Source organism: Diceros bicornis, chromosome 6 (genome assembly GCF_020826845.1).
Source record: "Diceros bicornis minor isolate mBicDic1 chromosome 6, mDicBic1.mat.cur, whole genome shotgun sequence".
Lineage (NCBI taxonomy): Eukaryota > Metazoa > Chordata > Mammalia > Perissodactyla > Rhinocerotidae > Diceros > Diceros bicornis.
The window spans coordinates 14,372,048-14,397,964 of record NC_080745.1 but is presented as its reverse complement, the minus strand read 5'-3'; the positions used below and the strand labels follow the sequence as shown (position 1 = coordinate 14,397,964).

The 25,917-nt window shown below is 37.1% G+C and overlaps 1 protein-coding gene across 4 annotated transcripts; it reads left to right on the top strand.

Annotated features, from left to right (window-relative positions):
- The first annotated feature begins 5,541 nt into the window (after positions 1-5,541).
- On the top strand, positions 5,542-25,004 carry LOC131406969 (zinc finger protein 33B-like). 4 transcript variants are annotated; one of them, XM_058542906.1, is made up of 5 exons: positions 5,542-5,648; positions 10,421-10,479; positions 15,479-15,605; positions 15,892-15,987; positions 19,907-25,004. In XM_058542906.1, exons 2-5 carry the CDS (start codon positions 10,465-10,467, stop codon positions 21,388-21,390), a joined length of 1,722 nt encoding a protein of 573 aa, XP_058398889.1. In that variant the 5' UTR covers positions 5,542-5,648; positions 10,421-10,464; the 3' UTR covers positions 21,391-25,004. The 4 variants fall into 4 exon arrangements, with proteins under 4 accessions (XP_058398889.1, XP_058398888.1, XP_058398891.1 ...); XM_058542905.1 differs by having other exon boundaries at positions 19,904-23,084; XM_058542908.1 differs by lacking the exon at positions 5,542-5,648 and adding an exon at positions 11,117-11,366 and having other exon boundaries at positions 10,428-10,479; positions 19,904-25,004.
- Positions 25,005-25,917: the final 913 nt, after the last annotated feature.

Genomic DNA, 25,917 nt, shown 5'->3' with positions numbered 1-25,917 from the left:
GTATCTACAAAACAGTTGCTAGACAAGCATATTTTGAAAGGTTCCATAATACAAGATCAATGCACAAAAGCCAATTGAATCACTAATGCTTGCAATGAACCAGTGAAAATTGAAATTTAAAATTGCTATTTAGAATAGCATAAAAACATGTAGGGATAAATCTGACAAAAATGTGTAGAACCTGTAAACTGAAAGTACAAAGCACTCCTGACAAAAATTAAAGGAGATCTAATTAAATAGATAGATACACTACAATCACGGATCAGAATATTCAATTTTGTTAGGATGACAATTTTCCCAAATTGATCCATAGATTTAATGCAATGTCAGTCAAAATACCAGCCAGCTATTTGTAGAAATTGATAAGTTGATTTCAAAATTTATATGAAAATGAGATGCCAGATCAGTACATGAGAAGCTGCTCCATATCATTTGTCATTATGGAAATACAAATTGAAGCCACACCGAAGTACCACTATACACTCATAGAAGATCTAAACCTAAAAAGACTGATCATACCAAATTTTGACAAGGATGTGGAGCAAACAGAACTCTCATGTATTACTGGTTGGAATGTAAATTAGTACAAACACTTTGGAAAACTGTTTGGCAGTTTCTTACAAAGTTAAATGTACACTTACCATGTGACCCACTCATTCCCTTCATAGGTATTTATCCAAGAGAAATGAAAGCATACACTCATACAAAGACATATACATGAATTTTTGTAGCAGCTTTATTTTTAATAACCCCAAAATGGAAACAACCCAAATGTCCTTCAACAAGTGAATGGATAAAGAAATTATGGTATCATAAAATGCAATATTACTACTAAAAAGGAACAAACTATTGACACACATAACAACATGGATGAATCTCAAACTAATTATACTGAGTGAAAGAAGCCAGTCAAAGAAAGAGTACATCCTATATGACTCCACTTATATAAAATTCTAGAAATGCAAACTAATCTATAGTTATAGAAAGGAGATAAATGATTGCCTGTAGACAAGTGGGGTTGCAGGGGAAAGAGTTCAGAGAGTGGCGAGAGGGAGGTCTTCCAGATAGTCACAAGGAGAGTTTTGAAGGTGATGGATATGTTCATTATCTTGATTGTGGTGAAAGTTTCATAGGCTTATACACAGATCAAAATTATTAAATTGTACATTTAAAAAATATTAAAAATTTTTTTTTTGCTGAGGAATATTCACCCTGAGCTAACATCTGTTGCCAACCTTCCTCTATTTTGTACCTGGGCTGCTGCCACAGCATGGCCACTGACGAGTGGTGTAGGTCTGCGCCCAGGAACGGAACCTAGGCCGCCAAAGCAGAGCACGCCGAACTTAACCACTAGGCCACCAGGGCTGGGCCTAAATTGTACACTTTTAATATGTGAAGTTTATTGTGAGTCAATTAGGCTTCAATAAAGCTGTTTTTGGTAGTGGTGACTGTATTGGTCTGCTCAGGCTGCCATAACAAATACCATAAACTGGGTGGATTAAACAACAGAAATTTATTTTCTCAGAGTTTTGAAGACCGGAAGTCCAAGATCAAGGTGCTGGTTGGGTTGATGTCTGGTGAGAGCTCTTTTCTTGGGCTGCTGATGGCCTCTTTGTCCTCACATGGCCTTTCCTCTGAGTGTGCACAGAGAGAGAGAAAATCTCTTCATCTTCTTACAAGGCCACCAGTCCTGTCAGATTAGGGCTCCACTCTTATGACCTCACTGTATTACCTTTAGTACCTCCTAAAGACTCTGTCTCCAAATACAGTCACATTGGGGGTCAGGGCTTCAACATGTGAATTTTGAGGGGACACAATGCAGTCCATAGCAGTGACCTAGAGGGAAGGAGGCTTAAATCATGATGTGTTTTCTACGCTGCATAACACATTGCCACAAAATTACTGCTGTAAAACAACACAATTATTATCTCACAATTTCCCTGGGCCAAGAGTCCAGGTATGGCCTAGCCAGATCCTCTGCTCAGACTCTCACAAGGCTGCAGTCAAGGTGTCATCCAGGGTTAGGATCTCACCTTAGTCTTGAAGTCCTCTTCTAAACGAATCCAGCTGTTAGCAAGTTCATTTCTTCACAGCTATAGAACTCAGGATGGGTTGCAGCTTCAATGCCAGCATGAGGGTCTCTTTATTCTTCTCTCTCTGACCTTTAGACTCTCCTTTAAAGGGTTTATCTGATTAGGTCAGGACCACAAAGGATAATCTCCCTTTTAATTAACTTAAATTCAAATGATTAGAGACCTTAATTACATCTGCAAAATCCCTTCATCTCTGTCCTAATCATAAGAGTGATATCCTATCACCTTTGCCATACTTTGTTGGTTAGAAGCAAATGACAGGTCTTCAAGAGTGTGAGTCTTTGAGGGTCATCTTAGACTTCTGCCAAAACAAGTCATTTCAGATTTTGGCCTGGGGAACCATGGATTTAGTTACTATTTACTGATGAAGGATAATTCACATATCCAAATATGTGAGTATAAATAAATGTATCAGTTTTATTTATTGTTATGTTTGTTTAGTACCTGCCTTATTCTCAAGAGAGCTTGGGGTGGTCACTCCCACAATCGATGGATGGACACATAAAATATACAAAACATATACAGAAATAATCTTTCACAAGAATATGCATACACACAAGCTCACTGACACAATAAATACTTGCAACATTCACATAACCTGATTGGAAATGACAAGTACTGTCATACAGTACCAAATGACAGACACTGTCATATCTCCATGAATGGAGATACTTTACATGGACTGCTGGAGTCTTTTTTTTTTAAATTTCAGAATATATTTTGAATATTCCTTGTATGATTTAGTATACTTCTACTTTATCACATTTAAAGGCTACTGCTTGTTATTGTACTTTGTGGATGATTATAATTTATTTTACCCATAAAATCTGTTGAATATTTCTATTGACCACTAAACTGTGAAGGACCTTCTTTATGTAAGTCTTTGAACAATTATTATATTATCATATAACCCCAGAAGTGGGATTGAGTAAAGGACTTGCTCATTTAAAACTTTGCTACAGAGTAGCCTCCAGAATCTTTGATGAATTACACTGACAACAGAAATAAATGACAATGAACAATTTCTCAAACTCATGTAAATCTTGGATGATATTTAAATTTTTTATGCCAAACATTCTTCTTTTAAAATAGAATTTAATTTTTTTCTCATAATGACTTTTCACATTGTTCTTATTGTTCATTTGCCTTTTCCTTAAACCTGTGTTTACCTCATCTTTACTATAGTGTTGATCCTTTTGTTGATTTGTAAAACCTGCTTATTAATTAAAATAAATAACTTGTCTCTCATATATGTAACAAATATGTTCCCCTAGTTCATTAGGTTTTAAACCTTGTTCATTTTTTCCCCCTGAGATTGAAGTGTTTAATATTTTTCTAATAAAACTTTTTGGTCATTAACTTTGTGCTTTGTCTTAATATCATGCTCTCCTAACCCAAGAATTTAATATGGAAAAAAACAGCACATGTTCTCTTTAAAGATTCTTGAATCCATGAGAAATGTATTTGTTGTAATACATGAGGTATGAAAAGATTTTATTTTTATTTCAGATGACTAAGTAGTAGTCCTAACATGATTTATTGAATTTTCCATTCTTTCCTCATTGCTTTAAACATTATTTTTATTATATAGTAATTCTTAGAAACCTATTCTTAAATACACTTATCCCTGGAATTAATCCTCTATGGTGTTTAACTTTTGAAAATGCTGAGATTCAAATGCAATGGAAGGGGTACTTTATTCAAGCGGTTGCAAGAAAGAGAACAATCAAAGAGAGTGTCTCTCCAAACATGGGGATGGAGAGAGGTTATACAGGGGAGAGAAAAGCTTTAGAATACTTTGTATAGGTTTGGTAGACTTTGGCCAAGTAGGTGTTGTGACCTTGCGGAAAGAAGTTGTTTTTCTTTGTAATTTAGCCTGTCTCAGTCTATTATGTCCTGTTCTCAGAAGCATTGACTCCAAGAAGGAATTGAGAGAAAGTGGGTCAATTTTGGTACCCAGAGGAAGGGGGGTCAGTGTAAGTACAGAGCAGGAAATTTCACAGTTCTCCAACACGGAAGCAAGGCCAAATGATTTTAACTATTATAGTAATACCATATTGGTTACAATTTGGTAAGTGTTATTATATTTTTTCAACCATTTTCTGGCTATTATCTAATTTTTCTTTCTTCCAGATGAAATTCTGTCGTTTCGGACTTGTTCTGTTAGGTAAATAAAGCATATAAATGACAAAAAGAAAGAAACATATACTCAAAAGTTTGTTTAGATTCTCAAAGTTCTGTCAAAGGTATTTAAATTTTCCACGTACAAAATGTATGTCTATTTTTTCAAGTCTTTTTCAACATCAAAAGGCAAGTTTTATAAGCTTTTTCATATAAGTTGTCTCTTAAAATCTTAATTCTCTATTTGCTATTGTGAATGGAAGCTGTTTTCTAAATTATCATCAGTGGCACATAAGAAATATAAAAATATCTTTTTTATATGTAATAAAAAATATAAAAATATCCTTCAAGAAAAATATTCAAGATATATTATGTACTGAAAGGGTCATCATTAATTTTTACATCCACATGTTCTGATTCTGTGCACCCAGTCGTTAAACACAGTTATCTCTGAAAGCTTTGGTGAATATTCACTTTCTTTTTCTTTCCTTTTGTTTTTTTTTTGTATACATATATTTTCTCGTTTATTTAAAAAATTTTGTATTGCATCCTTAATTTGGAAAAGTTAGTTTCCTTTTCTTTAATTTCGAGACAAACCCTGCTTGGTAGAGATGTTATTTTCTTACTCTATCACTGGATTCCTTTCTTAAACAGTTTAAAACAGTTTAATTAAATTCCCTGTTCTCAAGAACTGATAACTAACATATGCCTTCCCTTAGTTTTGGGTCTAAAAGACAGTGTTTTAAATACAACTCAGTTTTTTTTTTCTTTTACTTTTTCCTTCTTTTATCGAAGTTCCTATTTTCAATCATACAAAATAGGTAAAAGTTGAGCACTCATACACCATTGTCTATACTGAACAAATTTCACATTCTGCCGTGTTCTCTCATATATTTGCCGAAACATTTAAAAATAAATTGATATATTTCATTCCTTAATACTTCAGTATGTATCTCTAAAACTAAGTACATTCCTTAACAGCGCATCTATAGTCAAACTTCCATAATTGCCCGCAAATATCTCTTGCAGATTTTTTTCCAAACTAGGATACAGTAAAGGACCACAAATTACAATTAGTTCTTAGTATAGGCAGAGCTTAACCTCTGGGGGTGGGATGGGGGAGAGGGCACTGAAAACGCCAGAACTACAGGTCGTCCAGAGCAACAATCTCCCAACTCTTTAAATAAGATAGATTTATTTCAACAGTTATTTTAAGACGTGGACGCGAAGGATTATGGGCAATGTAGTCTTGTGTTTTATTTGCTTGCCCAGCGAACTTTAGCCGTGTCCGCTAAGTGTGCTGCGCATGCGCAACACCGCCATTTTGTTGGTCTCCCTTCCTGGGCCTACAAATTTCGTGAAGCCCGAAATCCTTGTTATCAGATTTCCCAACGACTCTCAAGATCTTGCTTTCCCACCTTCCTGGAAGCAGAGGTTAGACCGTGGGCCGGGCGGGAGACGGCGGTGCCCCGCCGTGGAGAGGAGGTCCGCGGACCCCGCAGTGGGACCGGGAAGGCAGGCAGGGGAGTTTTGTTCCAAGGGGCAGTCGGCGGGAGTCAGGCCAGTTCTGATCCGGCGGCGCTGTCTCTGCGCCAGCGCGAGGGGGCGCGTGCGCAGAGTGCCGGCGCGCTCAGCCCGCGTGGGGGCGGGGCGGGCTGTGCGGCCCGGAGCCCCACGGAGCCGGGCTTGGCTTCCAGCTCTGTCGTCACAAGTGCCCTGAGCATCGTCAAGGTTGTCTTTGTCCTCAATGGCTCTAGTCTCTAGGGGCCAGTATTCTAGGGCACAATAATTTCCAAGAAATGCAGATTTGGGGTCCTGGGTGAGGGTTCCAAATATGAATTTGTTCTCCAGTCTTAAATCCTAATTTCTAACGAACGGACCCGCTCCTGTGAGGTTAGAGAGCTGGAACTCCAGAAACAAATCTCTCCTGGAAGAGAACCCTTGGGACATGTCTGGCCACACGCCCAGTTGGATGAGCAGTGCGGGATAGGTTGTGGAGAGACCAAAGAAAGGACCCGGAGACTGGAGTGAACGAGTCATATAGGTTTATTGGGAGTTACTTACAGGGAGGTCCAGTGGCGGCCAGCGGGACAGCAATGTGCACCCGCAGCCGGGGACGGAGGGGGGTTCTTATATAGGCGGGGAACAGAAAGGCTGTATACGCTTGCCAAGGGGCTGTCGCTGGTACGACCAGCGTTCCCAGTAGCTCACGTGGAGGGGCTCTGTGCCCTTTTAAGACGCGGTGTTCTTCAAGTGAGATAAGGTATGATCTGGCCTGGCCAGGCTGTGGATTATTACAAATCCCAGCAGCTGGGCGTCCTGCCCAGGAGGGAGGTAGAAGGACACGTGGTTGCAATGGGTTTGTGGGCTCTTGCTCAGCAGGCAAGGCCCAGGCCTTACTGGACATTTGATCTCTCTCCAGAGTTTCAGAATGGAGGCACAGTCCCAGAAAGGGGTAGATCTTAGAACTGCAGGGCACAGTAATTCTTTATCTTCCTGCTGAGTAAGGTGTCACCACAACCACCACATCAAAGACTGGGACAGTGGATGCTTTAGGGCAAATTTCAGAAACCGGAGATGAGCTAGGCCCCGGAGGACAAAGGGCAGATTGCAAGGGAGTGAAAGCAGCATGGTCTGGGCAAAGAGTCACAGCTGAGGAAGTTCTACCTACAGTCTTCCCTAAAAAGTCTCACCTTCCTTGGTGTACCCTCATTGTTTCTAGATTCTGAACTGAATTTACACCATGTCCATCAGCACGTATGGCATCTAACAATATGCTTAGAAGATTCTTTTGAGAAACTATACACAACTTTGGAAAACAGTTTAAAAATAGACCTTTCCTCAAAGCACTTCATCCGTTTTATGAGAGCTTTCTGTGGGTTATCTTAGTGTAGAAACTATTAGTGAGAACCTGGTAAAACAATAGAGCTTGAGTATTTTTGTACGTTAGTGTTGCTAAAGGCCTAGTGTTTTTCATCCTTTGGTGTAGTGTAATTTTTTAAAAGTTTTATTTTCTTATTTTTAATGACTTTTTGAGATATAATTGACAGCAAAAAATTCACTAGTTTTACAGTTAAATTTACAAAACTGTGCAGGTATTGCCTCAGTCTAATTTTAGAACATTTTCATCACCCCAAAAAGAAACCTCTTGCCATTGCCATTAGCAGTCACTCCCAATTCTTCTCCACCCCCAAACGCACACATATACACGCAGCCCTAATCTAATCATTAATCTGCTTTTTGTTTCTGTAGAGTTGCCTATTCTGGACATTTCCTATCAATGAGATCATATGTGGTCTTTTGTAATTGGCTTCTTTCGCTTAGCATAATATTTCTGAAGCTCATCCATGTTGTAGCATATATCAGTAGTTTATTTGTTTTTACTACTAAATAGTATTCCATTGTATGTGTTTGTGGTTGTCCTTCGGAGGGTGGAAGCAACCCCTCAACCCAAATTTTGGTTCAGATGTAAAGACACGCCAAGGAAGTAAGAAATGATTTATTACTCACCTCATGGGACTTTCTGGGCAGAGCAAGGGAGTACCCAAAGTAGTTGGAAAATGGCTTGAGCAGCTTCAGAGAGAGTAGGAGTAAGAGACCCTGGTTTCAGTTGTGGGTAGGGGGTGGGACCTGGAAGAGTTCCTCAGTAAGCATCCTGGGCCTTGTGTAGTTTGGGCTTCCAACCAGTGGCAAGGAAGGGAACTCATGGAATTTCTTACCAGTTTGTCTAAATATGGGACCGACTGGGAAGGGAGATGTGGGGTTAGAAAGCTGTCAGTGTCAAACATCAAAAATGGAGTTAGGCTTTTTATTACAATTTGCCTCTGATGTTTGACTGAAATGTGCAATGTTTTATTTAATTGATTTTGAAGTTAAGTAAGCTGTTATCACATTCTATGAGGCCTGCAGCTTGAAGCCAGTAACAGAGATGCAGGTTCTATTGAATGCCTTGTTCAGGAACTCAGTGTTGTGCATTTTAAGAAGTGAAAGGAATGCTTTGGTTACTATCAATAATGTCTAGAACTTCAAGGAGGATAAAAAGTGTCTCGGTGAGGTCTTGTATTTGTTGCTTTAGTATGTGCAGAGATATGTGTGACAAAGAATATTCTCTGACCACAAAAGAATTAGAAATCAGTAACAGAAGAAATTTGGGAAATTCGCAAATCTGTGCTTAGAGGGAAACGTATGGCTCTTGTTATAAGTCTGCTCAGATTTTCTATTTCTTCTTGAGTCATTATCAGTAATTTGTGCCTTTCTAGGATTTTGTGCATTTCATCTGAGTTATCTAATTTGTTGGCATACTGTTCATATATTCCCTCATAATAATTTAATTTCTGTAATATCAGTAGTGATATCTTCTCTTTGATTCCTGCTTTTGATAATTTGTTTTTTCTCTCCTTTTTTATGGTCACTCTAGCTAAAAGTTTATTCTGTTGATGGTTTCAAAGAACCAACTTTTGGTTTTATTAATTTTCTCTTTTTCTATTTCAGTTGTTTCTGTTCTTTATTATTTTACTTCCTTTTTCTTGTTTTGGATTTAATTTATTCTTTTTTCCAGTTTCCTAAGTGATTAGGTTTTTGATTTGAGATTGTTCTTTTTAATGTAAATGTTTAGAGCCATAACTTTCCCTCTAAGTACATATTTGTGAATTTCCCAAATTCTTTCTGTTACTGGTTTCAAATTCTTTTGTGGTCAGAGAACATTCTTTGTGTGATTTAAATCCTTTAAAATTTATTGAGACTTGTTTTATGGCCTAGCATGTGATCTATCTTGGAGAGTGTTCCCTGTGCACTTGAGAAATATGTGTATTCTGCTGTTGTTGGGAGCATTGTTCTAAAGGTGTGTTAGGTCTAGCTAATTTATAGTGTTTAAGTTTTCTATACAACTGTTAATTTTCTGCCTAGTTATTCTATCAAATATTGAGACTTGCATATTGGAGTTTCCAACTCTTATTGTTGAGTTGTCTCTTTCTCCCTTCAATTCTATCAATTAGCTTCATGTATTTTGGGGCTTTTTTGTCAAGTGTATATATTTAAACATTGTTAGTTCTGTCTGATGGATTGGTCATTAAAATATTCTTTGTAAAAAAAAGTAACACTTTTTGTCTTAGAGTCTATTTTGTCTGATATTAGTATAACCACTCCAGCTCTGTTACGATTGCACTTGCCTGGCATATATTTTTCCATCCTTTTACTTTCAGCCTGTTTGTACCTTTGAATCTGAATTGTGTCTCTTGTAGACAACATATAGTCGAGGCTTGTTTTTTAATCCCATCTGACAATCTGCCCATTGATTGGAATGTTTAATCCATTCACATTTTAATGTTATTGTTTACTTGATTAGGTATATGTCTGCCATTTAGCTATTTTTTCCTCATATGTCTCATCTTGTTTGTTCTTTTGTTTCTCCTTTACTGCCTTTTTTTTCATATTAAGTGGATATTTTTTACTGTACCGTTTTCCTTTAATGAATTTTTAAATAAATTATTTTAGAACAGTGTCTAGATTTACAGAATTATTGTGAATATAATGAAGAGATTCCTGTATTCTCCGCCTTAATTTCCTCTATTTTTAACATCTTACATTAGTATGGTACATTTGTCCAAATTTACAAACCAATATTGATACGTTATTATTAACTAAAGTCCATATTTTTTTCATATTTCCTCAGTTTTTCCATAATGCTCTTTTTCTGTTCTAGGATCCTTTCTAGAATACTGCATTACATTAGTGGTCATGTCTCCTTCGGCTCCTCTTGGCTATGGTCATGTTCAAAACTCTTCACTTCCTAATTAATTTCCTTCGTTTTACTCATATCTGTGCTCTTGAGGCTGTTTATTGATCTACTTTGTCAGTATGGTGGAAACACTATATAGTGGTGTGCTGTTGCACATCTCTTCCCAACTGTTCAGTGACATCTTGTTGGTAGTTTGAAATTGGCTGTAATGAGAATATTTGTGCCTCAGAAATTGGTAACTACAAGTCAGGGCTTTTTTTTTTTTTTTGAGAGCCTGTTATTAAATATTTTACTCTATTGGTGCTACCTCTATTCGGCCATTCTGTCTCTTTTTAGGCACCAGCAGGACATTGTCCCACAGGAAGGCATTTTACCCACTGGTGTGCAGAGATTTTGTAGGCTGGTAAATCCAGGAGCTATAGGGGAGGCCAGATGTCTTATGGCTCATTTCTCTTTCCTTGTTTCTCAGTTCTATCTTCACAGGTCTCTATACTTTTTTAAGAACAGCAGAAAATGAACCAATCCCAGGTGAGTTTTTTTTTTTTTCCCCTACTTTATTTTACATTGGATTTTATGAGATGTATAAGGTATAACCATTAATATGTAAATATAGAAATTAGTAAATGTCAAGTTTGGGGGAAATGTGGAGAAGCAGATTAGTAGCAGGGCAGAGGTGGTATGTCAATGACCTTCAAGTCCCTAATGTTAAAGTTATCAGTGCCGAGCTGTACGTTTGTGTCTGATAGCAATAGCAGACATTGTTATAGCAATTACATTGAAAATAAGAATAAGCCAAACTGATTCTTCGTGGGACATAAAGACTTTCCTGACATTAAAGTCTGAGAACAACTTTTTTGTTTATTGGTCATCAAAATGGTCATGTAATACAAAATATTGTATTAGAACAATATTCTAATAACAACCTTGAAGCAAGTGAAGGCTGTTGCCTCTAATGGAAGAGGGCATGGTAGAAACAGAGGGCATATTGCCAAAGCGTAACTGGTACAGATTATCAAGGGACCATAATACCAGAGTCTGAATAGAGAGCTGTTCTATGGTCCAGCTTAAATCTGAGATAAAACCTACTGTCTTGAGGAGTGATGAATGGGCAGTAAAAAATAATTTACTGTAACTCTTAATAAGAAATTTTTTGGTTTTTGTTTAGGTTGTCATATGCTGATTTTTCAGCAGAAAGTTCAAATTATATTCTCTGGAAAATATTTCTGCACATCATGTTTCCATTTTAACTCGCATGCAATTTTGGTTCTTTCCCATCATCTGCCTGAGTTTGTTCTGGTGAAGGTCACCAGTAAATGTGATCTTATTGATTGGCAATATTTCTTCTTTTCCAACAAAGCATTTAATATTTTAAATTTCCATCTAAGCACTGCTTTAGCTGCATCCCACAAATTTTGGTAAGTTTTATTTTCATTTTCATTCTATGTAAAGTATCTTCCATTCTCCTTGAAACTTCTGTTCAACCCATCGGTTATATAGAAGTGTGTTGTTTAATTTCCAAGTAGTTGGAGATTTCCTGAGATCTTTCTGTTACTGATTTCTCGTTTGGCCAGGAAACATAACGTATATGATTTCTTTTCTTGTAAATTTGTTGAGATTTGTTTTATGGGCTATTTTAGTGACTATCCCATGTGCATTTTAAAAGAAAGTTTATTCTACAGGTGTAGGGTGGCATGTTCTGTAAATGTCACTTAGGTTTAGTTCAATGATAGTGTTGTTTGGGTCTTCTATATTCTTTCCAATTTTCTTTTTACCTCTGTCAATTAGTGAAAGAAATATTGTAGTCTCCAACTGTTATTTCTTGTCTATTTTTCCTTTCAGTCCTGTCAGTTTTTATCTTATATATTTTGAAGCTCTTTTGTTACATGCATACACATTTAGTTTTGTCCTGGAAAACTGACCCTTTATCATTACGTAATGTGCCTCTTTATTTTTGATAATATCCCATGTTATGTATTTTATTTTGTCTGATATTAATGTAGCTGCTCCAGCTCTATTTGGATTATTATTTGTATGGTATTTCTTTCTTTATCCTTTTACCTTAAATTTATTATATGTTTTTATAGTTAAAGTGAGTGTCTTATAGACAGTATATAGTTGGTCCTGTTTTTTTACCCAATCTGGCTGTCTCTGTCTTTATTCAATTTAATTTGATTATCGATATGGTGGATTAAAATCTTCCATTTTGCTAGCTATTTTCTATTCTGTTCTTTGTTTCTTTTTGTCTTTTTCTTCTCTTGGATTAGTTGAGTATTTTTTATTATTCCATTTTATCTTTGCTATTGACACTTATTATTTATACTTCTTTTAGCTTTTTAAAATAGTTGCCCTGTGGTTTATAATACACATTTTTAATTAATCACAGTCTCCCTTCAAATATTAAACCACTTGATATGTAGTATAATGCCCTTACAGAGAAGTATATTCCCAATTCTTCCCTCCTGTCCTTTGTGCTGTTTTTGCACCATACATTTTACTTTAACATATATGATGTTCACACGGTACAGTACGACTGTTTTTGCTTTAGACCATCGGTTATCTTTTAGAGCAAGCAGCAGCGACCTGCAGCCCATGGGTGAAATTCAGCTCTCTACCTGTTTTTGTAAATAAAGTTTCTTGGGAACACAGCCACAGGTATTCTTCTATGTATTGGCTGTGGCTACTTTCGTGCTACAATGGTAGAGTTGAGGAATTGCAATATTTACTGTATGACCCACAAAGCCTAAAATGTTTACTGTCTAACTCTTTACAGAAAAAGTTTTCCAGCCTTTACTTTAGAACAATTAAAAATTGGGACAAGGAGGAATTAATTTAATTTTTCCCTTTTTTATTCCATTTCTATCACTCTTCATTTTTTTGTGTAGATCCAAGTTTCACTCTGATATCATATTCCTTTAGCATTTCTTGTAGAGTAGTTCTGCTGGTGAAGAATTCCTTAAATTTTTGTTTTTCTGGGAAAGTATTACTTCTTCATTTTTGAAGATATTTTTGCTAACTATAGAATTCTTGGTTGACAGTTATTTTTCTGTCAGCCCTTTAGGGATGTCACTCCATTGTGTTCTGGTTTGCATCGTTTCTGGTGAAAAGTTTGCTTTAATTGTTATCTTGATTCCTCTTTTGTAATGTTTCTTTGTTCATTGGCTGCCTTCAAGATTTTCTCTCGCTCTCTCTCTTTTTTTTTTTTTTTTTAGCAGTTTTAATATGTGCCTAATTGTGCTTTTGGAGGAAGTTTATGCTGCTTGGTATTCTTGAGCTTCTTGGATCTTTGGTTTGTTTGGTGTCGTTAACAAACAGTGGGAGAAATTTTTTTTTTTGGTGAGGAAGATTGGCCCTGAGCTAACATCTGTTGCCAATCCTCCTCTTTTTGCTTGAGGAAGATTGTTGCTGAGCTAACATCTGTGCCAATATTCCTCTATTTTTGGATGTGGGATGCTGCCATGGCATGGCTTGATGAGCGGTGTGTAGGTCCCTGCCCAGTATCTGAACCTGCAAACCTTGGGCCGCTGAAGCGGAGTGTGTGAACTTAACACTATGCCACCGGGCCAGCCCCCTTAAGCCACTATTTCTTAAAATGTTTCTTCTGTCCTATTTTTTCTTTTTTTTCTGGGTCCCAATTATGCATATGTCAGAACATTTGATTGTATTTCACGGATTTTCAATTTTCAAGAATTTTCAATTCTTTTCTCTCTCTCTCTTTTTTTTTTCACGTTTTCTTCTCTTTGAGTTTCAGTTTGGGTAATTTCTGTTGACCCCCCCCTTGGTCATTGGTTCTTTCTTTGACTGTGTTGACTGCTGATGAGTCTGTTGAAGACATTCTTCATCTCTGTTACTATGTTGCCGTTTCTAGCATTTCCATTTGGTTCTCTCTGCTGAAATCACCCATCTATTTTGCATATTGTCCACGTTTTCTGTTAGAGTTTTTAACATATTTGTTATAATTATTTAAAATTCTCTTAGTTTCAATGCCTATGTCATATCTGAATCTGGTTCTGATGATTACTTTGTGTCTTCTTAGTAGTATCTTGTTAGTTTCTTTCCTTTTCATATGCCTGATAATTTTTGGTTGAATCCACATATTTTTTGTTAACCTCTAGACTGAGGTAAATAGATTTTATTCCTGGAAATGGGCGTGGCTTTCCTGCTAGGCTTTTATGCCAGGAGTTTGAGTTAATCTAGTAAGGAGTTGGGCGAGATTGGAGACTTGTTGTTTCTGTCATTACCCTCGTGCACCACAGGCTTCAAATTTCTGTGGAGACACCTTATGTTTTAGGATAGGGGTTAGTTTACCAGAGTTGTGTCTGTTAATTTCTGGGTTTTTAGGTTTTCTCTTTGATCTGTGCCTCAGAGAGAGTTTCTTTGCATGCTCTTATTTATCTCCTGTCCCTCTGTCAGCAATATTCTATTGGTGTTTGTTATTCTAAGCTTGTTAGCTTGGCGGTGGGAAGTGGTGGGCAGAGTGTGTTCCCTCTTGTTCCAATACAGCCTCAGTCTTGGGTGTGCTCTGGGTCCCTGGGTCCCGGGGATGTGGCCTTCTTTGTTCTCTTGCCCCTTCCCCAGCTGTAGTTGTAGGCTGAGTGCATAAACCTGCGCTTCCTCCAGGAATAGAGCAGCAAGTGCCCAGTGGTGTTCATGGAGAAAAAGCCTGTAAGAAGGTGCAAGCCCCCTCAATGTCTGTGGCCCACAGGGGTTTCACACTGTTGTACCAGCCCACGCTCAGTCTTCATCAATTAATATGCCACCCCTTCTGGTCGTCGTCTTCTTGCCTGAGGTCCAGCCTGGGTTGGACAAGAACGTGCATTTCCTCTCTTCTTACAGGTGCAGTCTCTTCCTAGATTTGGGCCACTGGGGTGCTTTGCAACCTTGGCTCTCCAAAAAGTTAGAAAAAAAGTTGTGGATTTGAAGTTAGTCTAGGCTTGTTTTCATTGTAGGAAGAATGATTCTCCTTCTTGCTTTCTGCATCCTGGGGCAGAAGCTGAAGTCAACCCATGTGTTTTAATGCCTCCAATATTTTGTTTGTGCTATGTTGCCTCATAATCATAAAGAACATAGATCCATCATGTTTAAGGCCTTAAAAGCTTTTCCTTTCCAGTTAAGCACAAGCTGTTGACACAAAATAGAGTTATTTTTTCTTTTCTTTCCTGATCCCAGTATACTTTTTACATTTTCTAATATATTCTAGTAACACCTTGTTTTCAGAGTTTTTGAGTGTGTTGTGTTTGTGTAGTGTTTAATCTTCCGGAGAACAAGAACAGTGTTTTATTCTTCTTAGTATCCACGACAGCCAGGACATTTCAAGGCATAGAGCATTAATAAATTAAAACAAAAGCAGGATGTCCTTTTATTATTTTTCTTTCTTCTACAAAATCTAATACAAAACAGTGTACATAGTAGGCATATTATAACCTATAAACTCTGAACAGTGAACCTGGTAAGAATTAGTTTCCATACATCTTTTCTGTGCTGTCCCCATTCCAACCACTTCAGACTGAGCACAAATGTGCTGTTCCAGGGGTCAATGTCATTTGGAGATGTGGCTGTGGGCTTCTCCTGGGAGGAATGGCGGCACCTAAACCCTGCTCAGAGGACCCTATACAGAGATGTGATGCTGGAGAACTACCACAACCTTGTCTCAGTGGGTAAGCAAAGTCTCCACATCAAACTGAAAATAGCATGCATTTTATTTCTTAGAAACCAAAACTTGTGGTCTTTTGTGGTTAATATTGTTGAGGCTTTTGATTCAGGAGTCTGAGATTGTTAATCTCTTTTGAGCACCAGGAAGAATGGTTGTATTCTCACATCCCATGAAAGCTTTAAATGAGCCTCATCAAGGTGCATCTCCAGAACCTCTACCTTCTTACTACTTTAGAGTTGCTGTAGCCCATGCAACCTGGCCCAAATTCTGTGTCGTCTTTCCTTCTACAGGTTATTTCATTACCAAGCCAGAGGTGATCTTCAAGTTGGAACAAGGAGAGGAGCCATGGGTATTAGAGGAAGAGTTTCTATACTGGAACTACCCAGGTGAGTTAGTGAGGACCAGGCAAGAGGAAGCCAGGGAACTTACGTTCTAGGTGGTTAGTTTAGGAGTTGGACATTTAAACTGTTTTGCTAAGAATCTCTTCTTAGTGGCATTACTTTGGAAGTATAAAAGGATATGTGTATGATAAAATTGGAAGAGGAAAGGGTAATACCTGAGAAGGAACGTAAGCTGATTTTCTGATTGTTGAAAACTGGGGTGGGCGGTGGTCCAAGGATATCATTTATGCAGGCAAAGTCAAGTAATACAGGCATTTATATGTTTAATAGCACAAAGGTAAAAACTAAGGAAGGTAATAAAATCTACTAAAAGTTGGTTCATGAGGAAGAGAGGAGAAGAAACACTAATTTCACTGTTACATGTAGTAGAGTATTACTTGATGCTATCTAAACAATTAGGTAATTCATTAATGGAATTACAAGTTCATACTTATAAGATTAATTACTATAACAAAATTATAGCCTTCCTAGTTTTACAAGATTGTATTCTGGTTTGTACCTAAAAACAATGAACAAAACCTTTAATGTGCCTAAAGAACATTTGCAAACAAGGGAAAGTATATCATGCTAAAAGGAAACCCTCAATAAATCCTACAAAGTTGAAATATGACGTTTCCTAGTCACAGTCTGATAAAACCAGAAGTTGGTAATAAATTTTTCAAGTGTACAAGTCAATTCTTTTATTTTTTCTTTTGTATTCTTGAGTATTTTTTTCTTTGTAAACTTCTAATATTTCTCATATTCTCACTTTCCACTGACATCAGTAAGAACCATATTCTCTCATACTTTAATTTTTTTCCAATTCCTAATTGCAGTTAGTGAGGTTTTTTTGTTGTTAGTAGTGGTGGTTGTGTTTTTGTTTTTTTGTTTTCCCTAGAACATCTCTTTTTTCAGTAGCCTGACAAGATAAGTCTGTACTCCCCCTATTTATTTCATGAAATTTAAATTACTTGCTTTTCATTGACTACCACATTATGGCCTGATTTGGCTGCCCCAGTTTTATTTTTCTGTTGCCCATACTCATGCTAAATATCATTTGATCTACTTTCCTCAGATGTCACTTAGGCGTATCGTATTCTTTCCTGTGTCACACCTTTCTTCATTATGTGCTTTCCCTGACTATCAGATACTAAGTGGATTAATAAACAAAAAAATGCTTTGAACATTGTCTAGTATATAATAAAAGATTGATTTTACCGTTACTGTATTGCATATCTTTAAAGTGTAGGTTTTTTGTTCTCTTCCAAGAAACAGCCCTTGAATGTTTGAGCCAAGTAATCTCTTCTTTTTCTCAACACTCAGCATGTAGTGGGTCTTTCATAAGAAACTAAACCAAAGTCATATAATCTGTTACCTAGTAGTATCTATCTTTTTTCATACCTGATTTATGATCTAACAAAGAAAATGGCCACTGTGTTACTCTTTCTTACTGTGGTGTATAACGTGAAATAGACGTTTGATAAACACATGTTGATTGGAGTCAGATAGAGGAAAAACTTCATATTCTGAAAACATTACAAGGGAGCACTTTCTGAAAACATGCTCAGGTCATGAACCTATAATTCTGATTCATCAGGTATAAAATGACATACTGTCTAAATATTTGTGTTTGAGAAAGCTCTTCAGATAATGCTGATAGACACAGCTTGTTGAGGTCTATTGATTTAAACTCACTCAAATTCAAAGGAAATCAGAGGGTTAACACCTGCTATGAGCATTGGTTTTAGTTAGATCAGAGATTGGTGAAGTATGGCCTGCAGACCTACCACATGTTTTTGTGAATAAAATTTCTTTGCAACACAACCACGCTCATTTGTTTACATATGGGTTTTGGCTGATTTCCTGCTCTGATAGCAGAGTTCAATATTTTGACAAGATATGGCCTGAAAAACCTAAAATATATACTGTTTCACTCTTTAAGGAAAAGATTGCCATCCCCTGGATTGAAGAATGAGAATAAAATTGCATGAAGCATTTTAAATTAAGCATTTAATTAAGAAAAATGTGTCGTATTCTCTCAAATCTAAGAAGCCATAGTTTGTAACTGGACCATTATTAGATGAACCACTAAGGAAAAAATATTCTGCCCATTATACTGTGACCTGCTGATCATAGGTCTGTGATCAATTATAAGATAGAGCCTGATTTTAGAATGTTAAATATATGTATCTTTTTTTTTTTGTGGAAGATTGGCCCTGAGCTAACATCTGTTGTCAATCTTCCCTTTTTTTTTCCTTTTTCTCCCGAAAGCCCCAGAACACAGTTGTATATCCTAGTTGTGGGTCCTTGTAGTTCTTATATGTGGGCTGCTGCCCCAGCATGGCTTGGTGAGCGGTGAGTAGGTCCTCGCCTAGGATCCAAACCCATGAACCCCAGGCTACTGAAGAGGAATGCGCAAACTTAACCATTACACCACCAGGCCAGCCCCAAATATATGTATCTTACAGTAAGTAGATGAAATACCATATGTTACAAAGTAGTGCTATCTAAGGTTATGTTAAAACAACTGGTCTAGACAGGAACTACTTTTAGATTTAGAGTAAATATAACTTTTGAAAGTAGGAAGATGTGAAGTGGCATTCTTGAAGACTTGGAATACTAGTATCAATATGTCATTTTTCTAGATATTAAATAGATCCAAGGCTGGAATGTGAGCTGAGTGAGAGAACACACTTTCAGCTTGTTGTTATGAATGAGCAATTTAGTGAGACAAAGAGCTGACTAGACTGGTACAGAGGATATTGATTGTGGAATTGTAGAATGGTAGCTTGAAAATCTGATGTGCATTTAGTTAGTGTAACTTTTTTTTGCTGGAATGATGACTTGTAACAGTTTTCCATGTGGTACTTGGCTCACCTCAGTAGTTTTTTAGCTTGGGATAGACTTTGTTGCACTAAGTAACAAATGTGGACAAGACTTTTTAAATGATAAATAAACATACATGTTACTCACTTTCTGAGATTGGGTTGAAAAATATGATCCTTAAATTCTAATAGTAAATAGAAACCTGAAATGTGGAAATATGAGATGTGAAATGTAAAGCAAAGTTAAGTATTGGTATTCTGGCAGGGGCAAGGCTGTTTAAGGGAAAAGCAAGTGAAAGTAAATGTGATTATCACAGCAAATTCACCTGTTGAACAACTATGATGGAGCAACATTAAGGTATCACAACCAAGATAGAGCAATACATCAGATCTAGCTTGCCATGGGATCATTTATTCTGCCATTGTTTTGTACTTTATTTTGGATGTTGATATTCCTGTGAATCATAGCTGGGAGGGAATTAAGAGTGCATGCTAATGACTCTTCCTTTAAACCTAAGGCAATTGGTGCATTCAGATATTTACTTTGCTGTTAATGCCTAGAATGGAAATAAAGGAAATTCAGCTGGAAGCAGGATGTTACTAAAACAATATAGGTTTGAAGATATTAGACTACTCTGTAATCTGTCACCTTGATGTCTCATATTTTCCCCATGAACACCTTTTTCCGCTGGTTTTCTTTGTCACTCCAATTACTCTTCATTAGCTCAAGTGAACCCATCCCATTCTCTGTGATTTTTGTCCTACCTGAATCTACCACTCCAGTAAAATCTTCCATCCTTTCTTTATTGTTTCTTGAGTTTATCTTCATTGCTATCCATTTTGAAAGTTTTATTTTGTAAAATGCTGAATAATTACATGTCAGCTTATTAATAGTTTTTCCTCCCTTTTTTCCACATTTGTTTTCCTGAACAAACTAGATGGGGAAAAGGCACTTTGACCCTGAGAGACTACTGAAACAAAGTCAAATATATATATTATACAAAAGTCAAATATATAATAGGACACTTATATTGTAGTCCAATTCTATTAGAAATGTGTTAAAATTCTTATGGTATGTTCAATATTTTTATTTCTAGAAGACTGCAAAGCTCTTGACCTAACAGAGAGAATCCAGGAAAACCAAGACAAATATTTGCCACAAGTTGCATTCAACGAAAAAACACTGACTTCAGAGAAAGATAATGCTTTAGGAAAATCGTCTAATATGATCACAAACTTTGTTCCTTCAAGAAAAATGCCCTATAAAAATGACTTACGTGGAATGAGTTTGAAAAATATTTCATTATCAATTGGTAGTAATAGAAACCCCTCAAGAAAGAAGCCTGACATGTTAAATGTATATGAGAAATTACTTGATACTAAGCAGGAAAAAGCTCCTACTCGAGAGAATTCTTACAAAAATAATCAAAATGACAAAGCTCATGGTCGTAATAGTGGTATTATTCAGCACCTAAATATTCAAACTTCAGAGAAGACTTTTAAATATAATAATGGTGGAAAAGGCTTAGACAAAAAGACCGTAATAATTTCACACAGGCAAATTCACACAGGAGAGAAATTCTGTGAGTATAATGGACTTGGAGAAACTTGTGAGAAGTCATCTCTCTTGAAATGTAATGGAGTCTACATGGAAATGAAACAATATGAAAGTAATCAAATTGAAAATAGTTTCAACAGGATGTCACACTTTACTCAACTTGAGAAAAATCAGAGAGGAAAGAGTCTATTCAAATGTAGTGAATGTGGGAAGACATTTATGCACAAGTCAAACCTCACAGTGCATCAGAGAACCCACACAGGAGAGAAACCCTATGAATGTGCTGAATGTGGGAAATCCTTCCAGCAGAAGTCAACCCATATGGTCCATCAGAGAGTTCATACAGGAGAGAAACCCTATGAATGTAATTTATGTGGGAAGTCCTTCAGTCACAAATCAGCCCTCACCGACCATCAGAGAGCACATACAGGAGAGAAACCCTACAAATGTGGTGGATGTGGAAAGTCTTTTTACCGGAAGTCATCCCTCACTCAACATGAGAGAACTCACACAGGGGAAAAACCCCATGAATGTAATGAATGTGGGAAAGGCTTCTGTCAGAAATCAGCCCTCATTCAACATCTGAGAACTCACACAGGAGAGAAACCCTATGAATGTAATGAATGTGGGAAAGCCTTCTGCCAGAAGTCAGCCCTCAATCAACATCAGAGAACTCACACAGGAGAGAAACCCTTTCAGTGTGATGAATGTGGAAAATTTTTTCATATGAAGTCAGCACTTACTAAACATCAGAGAACTCACACAGGGGAAAAACCTTATGAATGTAATGAATGTGGGAAGAATTTCTGTCAGAAATCTACCCTCACTAATCATCTGAGAACTCACACAGGAGAGAAACCTTATAAATGTAGTGAATGTGGGAAAACTTTCTGCCAGAGATCAACCCTTACTAATCATCAGGGAATTCACATAAGGCAGAAACCCTGTGTGACAGAAACTGGCTGTGTTTTTGGTAATACCCTTTTCCTTTTTTTGCTTGGTACACAACTAGTCAAGATTTTCTAGCCTTCCTTTCAACCATATGGGGTCACGTGACCAAGCTCTGGCTCAGAATGTGGGCACAAGTGATGTACATTATTTCCAAGCCTGTAAAAGAGCTCATTTGGAACCTTTTGTACTTCCCCGTTTTCTTTCCCTATGAAAGGGCAGTAGACATCATCCTCAGGAAGGCTTGGGAGCTAGTCATTAGAATTTACAGAGTCACAGGTTGGGAGAAAGCAGGGTCTCTGAATGACTTCCTGAGCAGAGTCCTTTCTTCTCTACCATCACCCTTACGTCTTTTCATGAACAAGAAATAAACTTGTATTGAGACATTACATATTCAGGTCTATTTGTTGCCATGGCATATCCTAGCCATCCCTTTATCTCTTATACCCTGTGAGTCTAATGAAGGTGTGAGAAACATTGTATGTCAGAGAATTCAGTAGGGGAGGAAACTTGTCAGTATCCTGAATTTTAATAAACCTTCATCAACAAGTCAAACATTTTGTGAATCAGAAATTTACAATGGAAAAACCCAAAAATGAAATTTAGAAAAACTTTCACAAAGAAGCAAATCTTACTGAACATCAGATAACTGATAGTAGAATAAAGCCTTATAATCTTGAAAAACATTTCAAAATTTATATATCAGAGGATATGTAATGAAAGAAAATTGTCAGTTTAGGAAGTGTGGGGAAAAATCTTCATCTAGAAATAATCTTATTCTAGAAGCAATGTTTGGGATGCAGTACCAAATATTTTATTAATATAACAGTATGTTTACTTGTAGTCATACTCACCATGGAATATGTACCTTTAAAAAAGGCACATGTGAATTGGGTCATCAGAGCAGCAGCATTAAATGTATGTGAATAGCCTCTGAGCTATGTTAGGCTTATACGTATGAGCATGCTCTTTAGCAACTGTTTTGTGTATGCTTGATTTTTGTTTTAGACCTCAAAATAGTTACAGTGGGAACAATGCACCTTTACCTAAATAACTTTTGTAACATATATTAGGATTTACTACACTAAATACTGTTGTCATCTCATCACATATATACACCACAATATATATTTTAGAAGAAACACTGAATATATAAAATACCATATGTCATATGTGTTATCTGCTCTTTGGTGGTATATATAAATGGGTATGGACGTTGTGACCAAATTGTCTTTTCAGTAAATGGTCCAGACAATGTTTAATAAAATCAAGATTTACTTAAAGTATGCAATGATCTGGCACACATCTGTTTATAACCCACATCTGAGTTAATTTTCAAGAGTGGCCTTGAACGTGAATATTTATTACACTATACAGATTAAAAGCAGTGCTCATTGAAGAAATAATCTCCATTTTGCATTTGTGATATGTCTAAATGGTATGCTTATATAAATTTAAATGTGAAGCCCAGATGTTCTATGAGCCAAGAACTATCTGCATTTGTATTTAGTGTTCTGCCCCTTACTATGTGTGCCACCTATGGAGTGATTTAACCTCTCTGTGCCTCAGTTTTCTCATCTGCAAAATGGAGATATTACCTACCTCACAATACTGAACAGTTTGACTTGGAGTTTTCTGTTATTAGTGCTAAAGGCATTTATGTTCAGAACTTGAACGTTATCATTCCATTGTATGAAAGAAATTTCTGCTTCTTGAGTTGATAACAGAAGATTCTAGAACTTTGCATTTTGTCAGGTTTATCTTCTCTTTAAAACATATAAACAGATGTGTTTCGTATTATTATTTAATTGAATAATCTATTCAGTTAAGTAGAATAATCTATTGACCCCTCTCTGTTGTTGCTTGATTTAATATGGTGTGAGGTAAAGATCCAAATTTCTTTTTTTCCAAATGAATAGCCAATTGATCTTTCACCATTTGATTCATTCACTCCTATTTCACTGATTTGTGTGTGTGTGTGTGTGTGTGAGGAAGATTGGCCCTGAGCTAACATCTGTTGCCTATCTTCCTCTTTTTGCTTGAGGAAGATTGGCCCTGAGCTAACATCTGTGCCAATCCTCCTCCATTTTGCATGTGGGACGCCACCACAGCATGGCTTGATGAGCGGTGTGTAGGTCCGTGCCTGGGATCTGAACCCTCGAACCCTGGGCCGCTGACACGGAGCATGGGAACTTAACCACTATGCCACCAGGCCAGCGCCCCTCCCCCACCATTTCACTGATTTGAAATCCCATTTTTGTTGTCTACAGAGTTTTCCTTTGGAGTGGCTATTGTGTTTGCAGACTCTGCATTCCTATCCACATTATTCTACTGCTGGTGCATAACCAAACTGGGCCAATCATAGGTCACCACCCTCCTAGTCCCACATTGGATTTAATTGATGAGTACTTGACCTAAGTTGAGCCAATGAAATCCTTTTCTAAGACTTTTATAATTGGAGGTGTTTATATTCCAGTTATGTGATGACTCTGGAACAGCTATATCAAGAAAATGCATGTGCAGTTAAGAGCAAATAAATATGTAGAGAAATGCAGAAGAGTAAAGAGAAGCTTGATGGTGAACAGGCTCAAGCAGTGTGCTGGCTGAGAAAACTTTATCCAGCAAAGTTACGCTTCAGACAGGAAGGATAAGTAAAGGCTTTCCCAGATGAAATCTGAGGGAGTTCACCACCCCTAGACCTGCCTTGCAAGAAATACTGGAAGGAATTCTTCAAGTTGAAATGAAAAGATGCTAATGAGCAACAGGAAATCATATAAAGTATACAACACATTGGTAAAAGTGAAAAATAGACAGACACTTAGAAAACCGTAACTCTATATTAGGGTGACGTATTAACCACTCAACTACACTATAAGGCTAAAGGAAAATAGTAGTAAAATTATAGCACTATATATTAAAAAGATTTATAGCTACTGTAAAACTATTGTGTAAATTTTTTTGTGAGAGGGTATGCATCCTAATTTGAAAAGAAGAAGATGCAGTGTGTTAATGTACAGCATTTTATGTGAGCACATAGGCATGTATTATTTGACATGACATCTGAAGTCCTTAATCAGGTAAGACACATTATAAATAAGGAGACAATGACTTAATGAGACGATATTTATAAATATGACCATGTAATTTTCCCCATCTCAGTGAATACTTCTGGGTGCCCAAGCCAGGACCCTGGAATTCATCCGCAACTGCTCTTCTCTGTAACCTTCAACAATTAATCACCAATTATTTTTCATTTCAACTCCTAAAATATCTAATGTGTATTTTCTTCCCCATGATCAATAACATTTTGCCCTTGGGTTGACTGCAGCAGCCTCAGTGGTATCCTTCCATCCAATCTTGTTTCCTCTAATCTCTCCACCACAGTAGTCAGAATGAGAGTTTGAAGATCCTCTGTTTACTAAAATCTGTGGTGGCCTCCTGCCTTGAGATCAAGACTGAATCTCTTAACTTGCATGATAAGTTCACCTTGACTCACTTCTGTTCACTCTCTGCTTTGCTCCACCATGTGTAAACTCCAGTCATTCTGAATTTCAGTGGTTCTAGTACCATTTTGTCACCTCACACTTTGTGCCTTATCCTGAACACTATTCTTTTATTAAAACCAGCATAATGCTTTTGAGTTATATCCATGTTCATATGTGTAGCTCTAATTGATTACCTTTACCTTCTTATGCACCATTTTATTAAAATAACTTATTCTATTGAAAGACACCTTGTTTCTAATTTTTCATTATTATAAACAGTACTTTTACAGACATTTCATATTTATTTCATGCAGACTCTAGAGCTGGATCCTCAACTCACAGTAAGAAAGACAGTGACTCTCTATAAATACAGCCAGACATTTGTTGATTTGACCAATATTTATCAGTCAGTATGTAGAAGACATTGTGCAACAGTGATTAAAACATACATAGTTCTATCCTCACTGAGATTAAATTCTAGTGAAGCATATCAGTCAGGGTCTGTTCAGAAGATAGAAACCACAGCAGTGATTTGAACAGAAACAGTGTTATATTGTTAAATCGGTATACAGTTGTCAACTAGGGAACTGGAAGGGTAAAAAGAGAACACTAAGATATCACGGAGGTAGCAAAGATATGAAAGGGTAAAAAGCTGGGGTTCCAAAAATCGAGCACTCTTCCCCCTACTCCTTTTAGTTGGTTCTTTCCCAGGCTTTGGGTAGTTACCTCACACAAATGTGCTGTTTATTACCTCTGGAGCTTCCTCTCTGTGCAGCTCTCCTCTCTAGTACTTGGCCCTGCAAACTTGAACTGCTTTGGTGAATGCTCTGTGGTGGTGCCCCTTTGCCTGTAAGAAAGTAACTTCATCTGGGTCAAGAGCCTACAAATGAAGCACAGGCTGGTTTATGTGCTTTGGAATCTTTTTGGATGATCTTATGAAGCATTAGGCCAGCCCTCGTGGTCTAATGGTTAAGGTTCAGCGCTCTCACCACTGTGGCCCAGGATCATTTCCCAGTCAGGGAACCACACCACCCATCTGTCAGTTATCATAGTGTGGCAGCTGCATGTTGCTGTGATGCTGAAAGCTGTGCCACTGGTATTTGAAATACCAGCAGGGTCA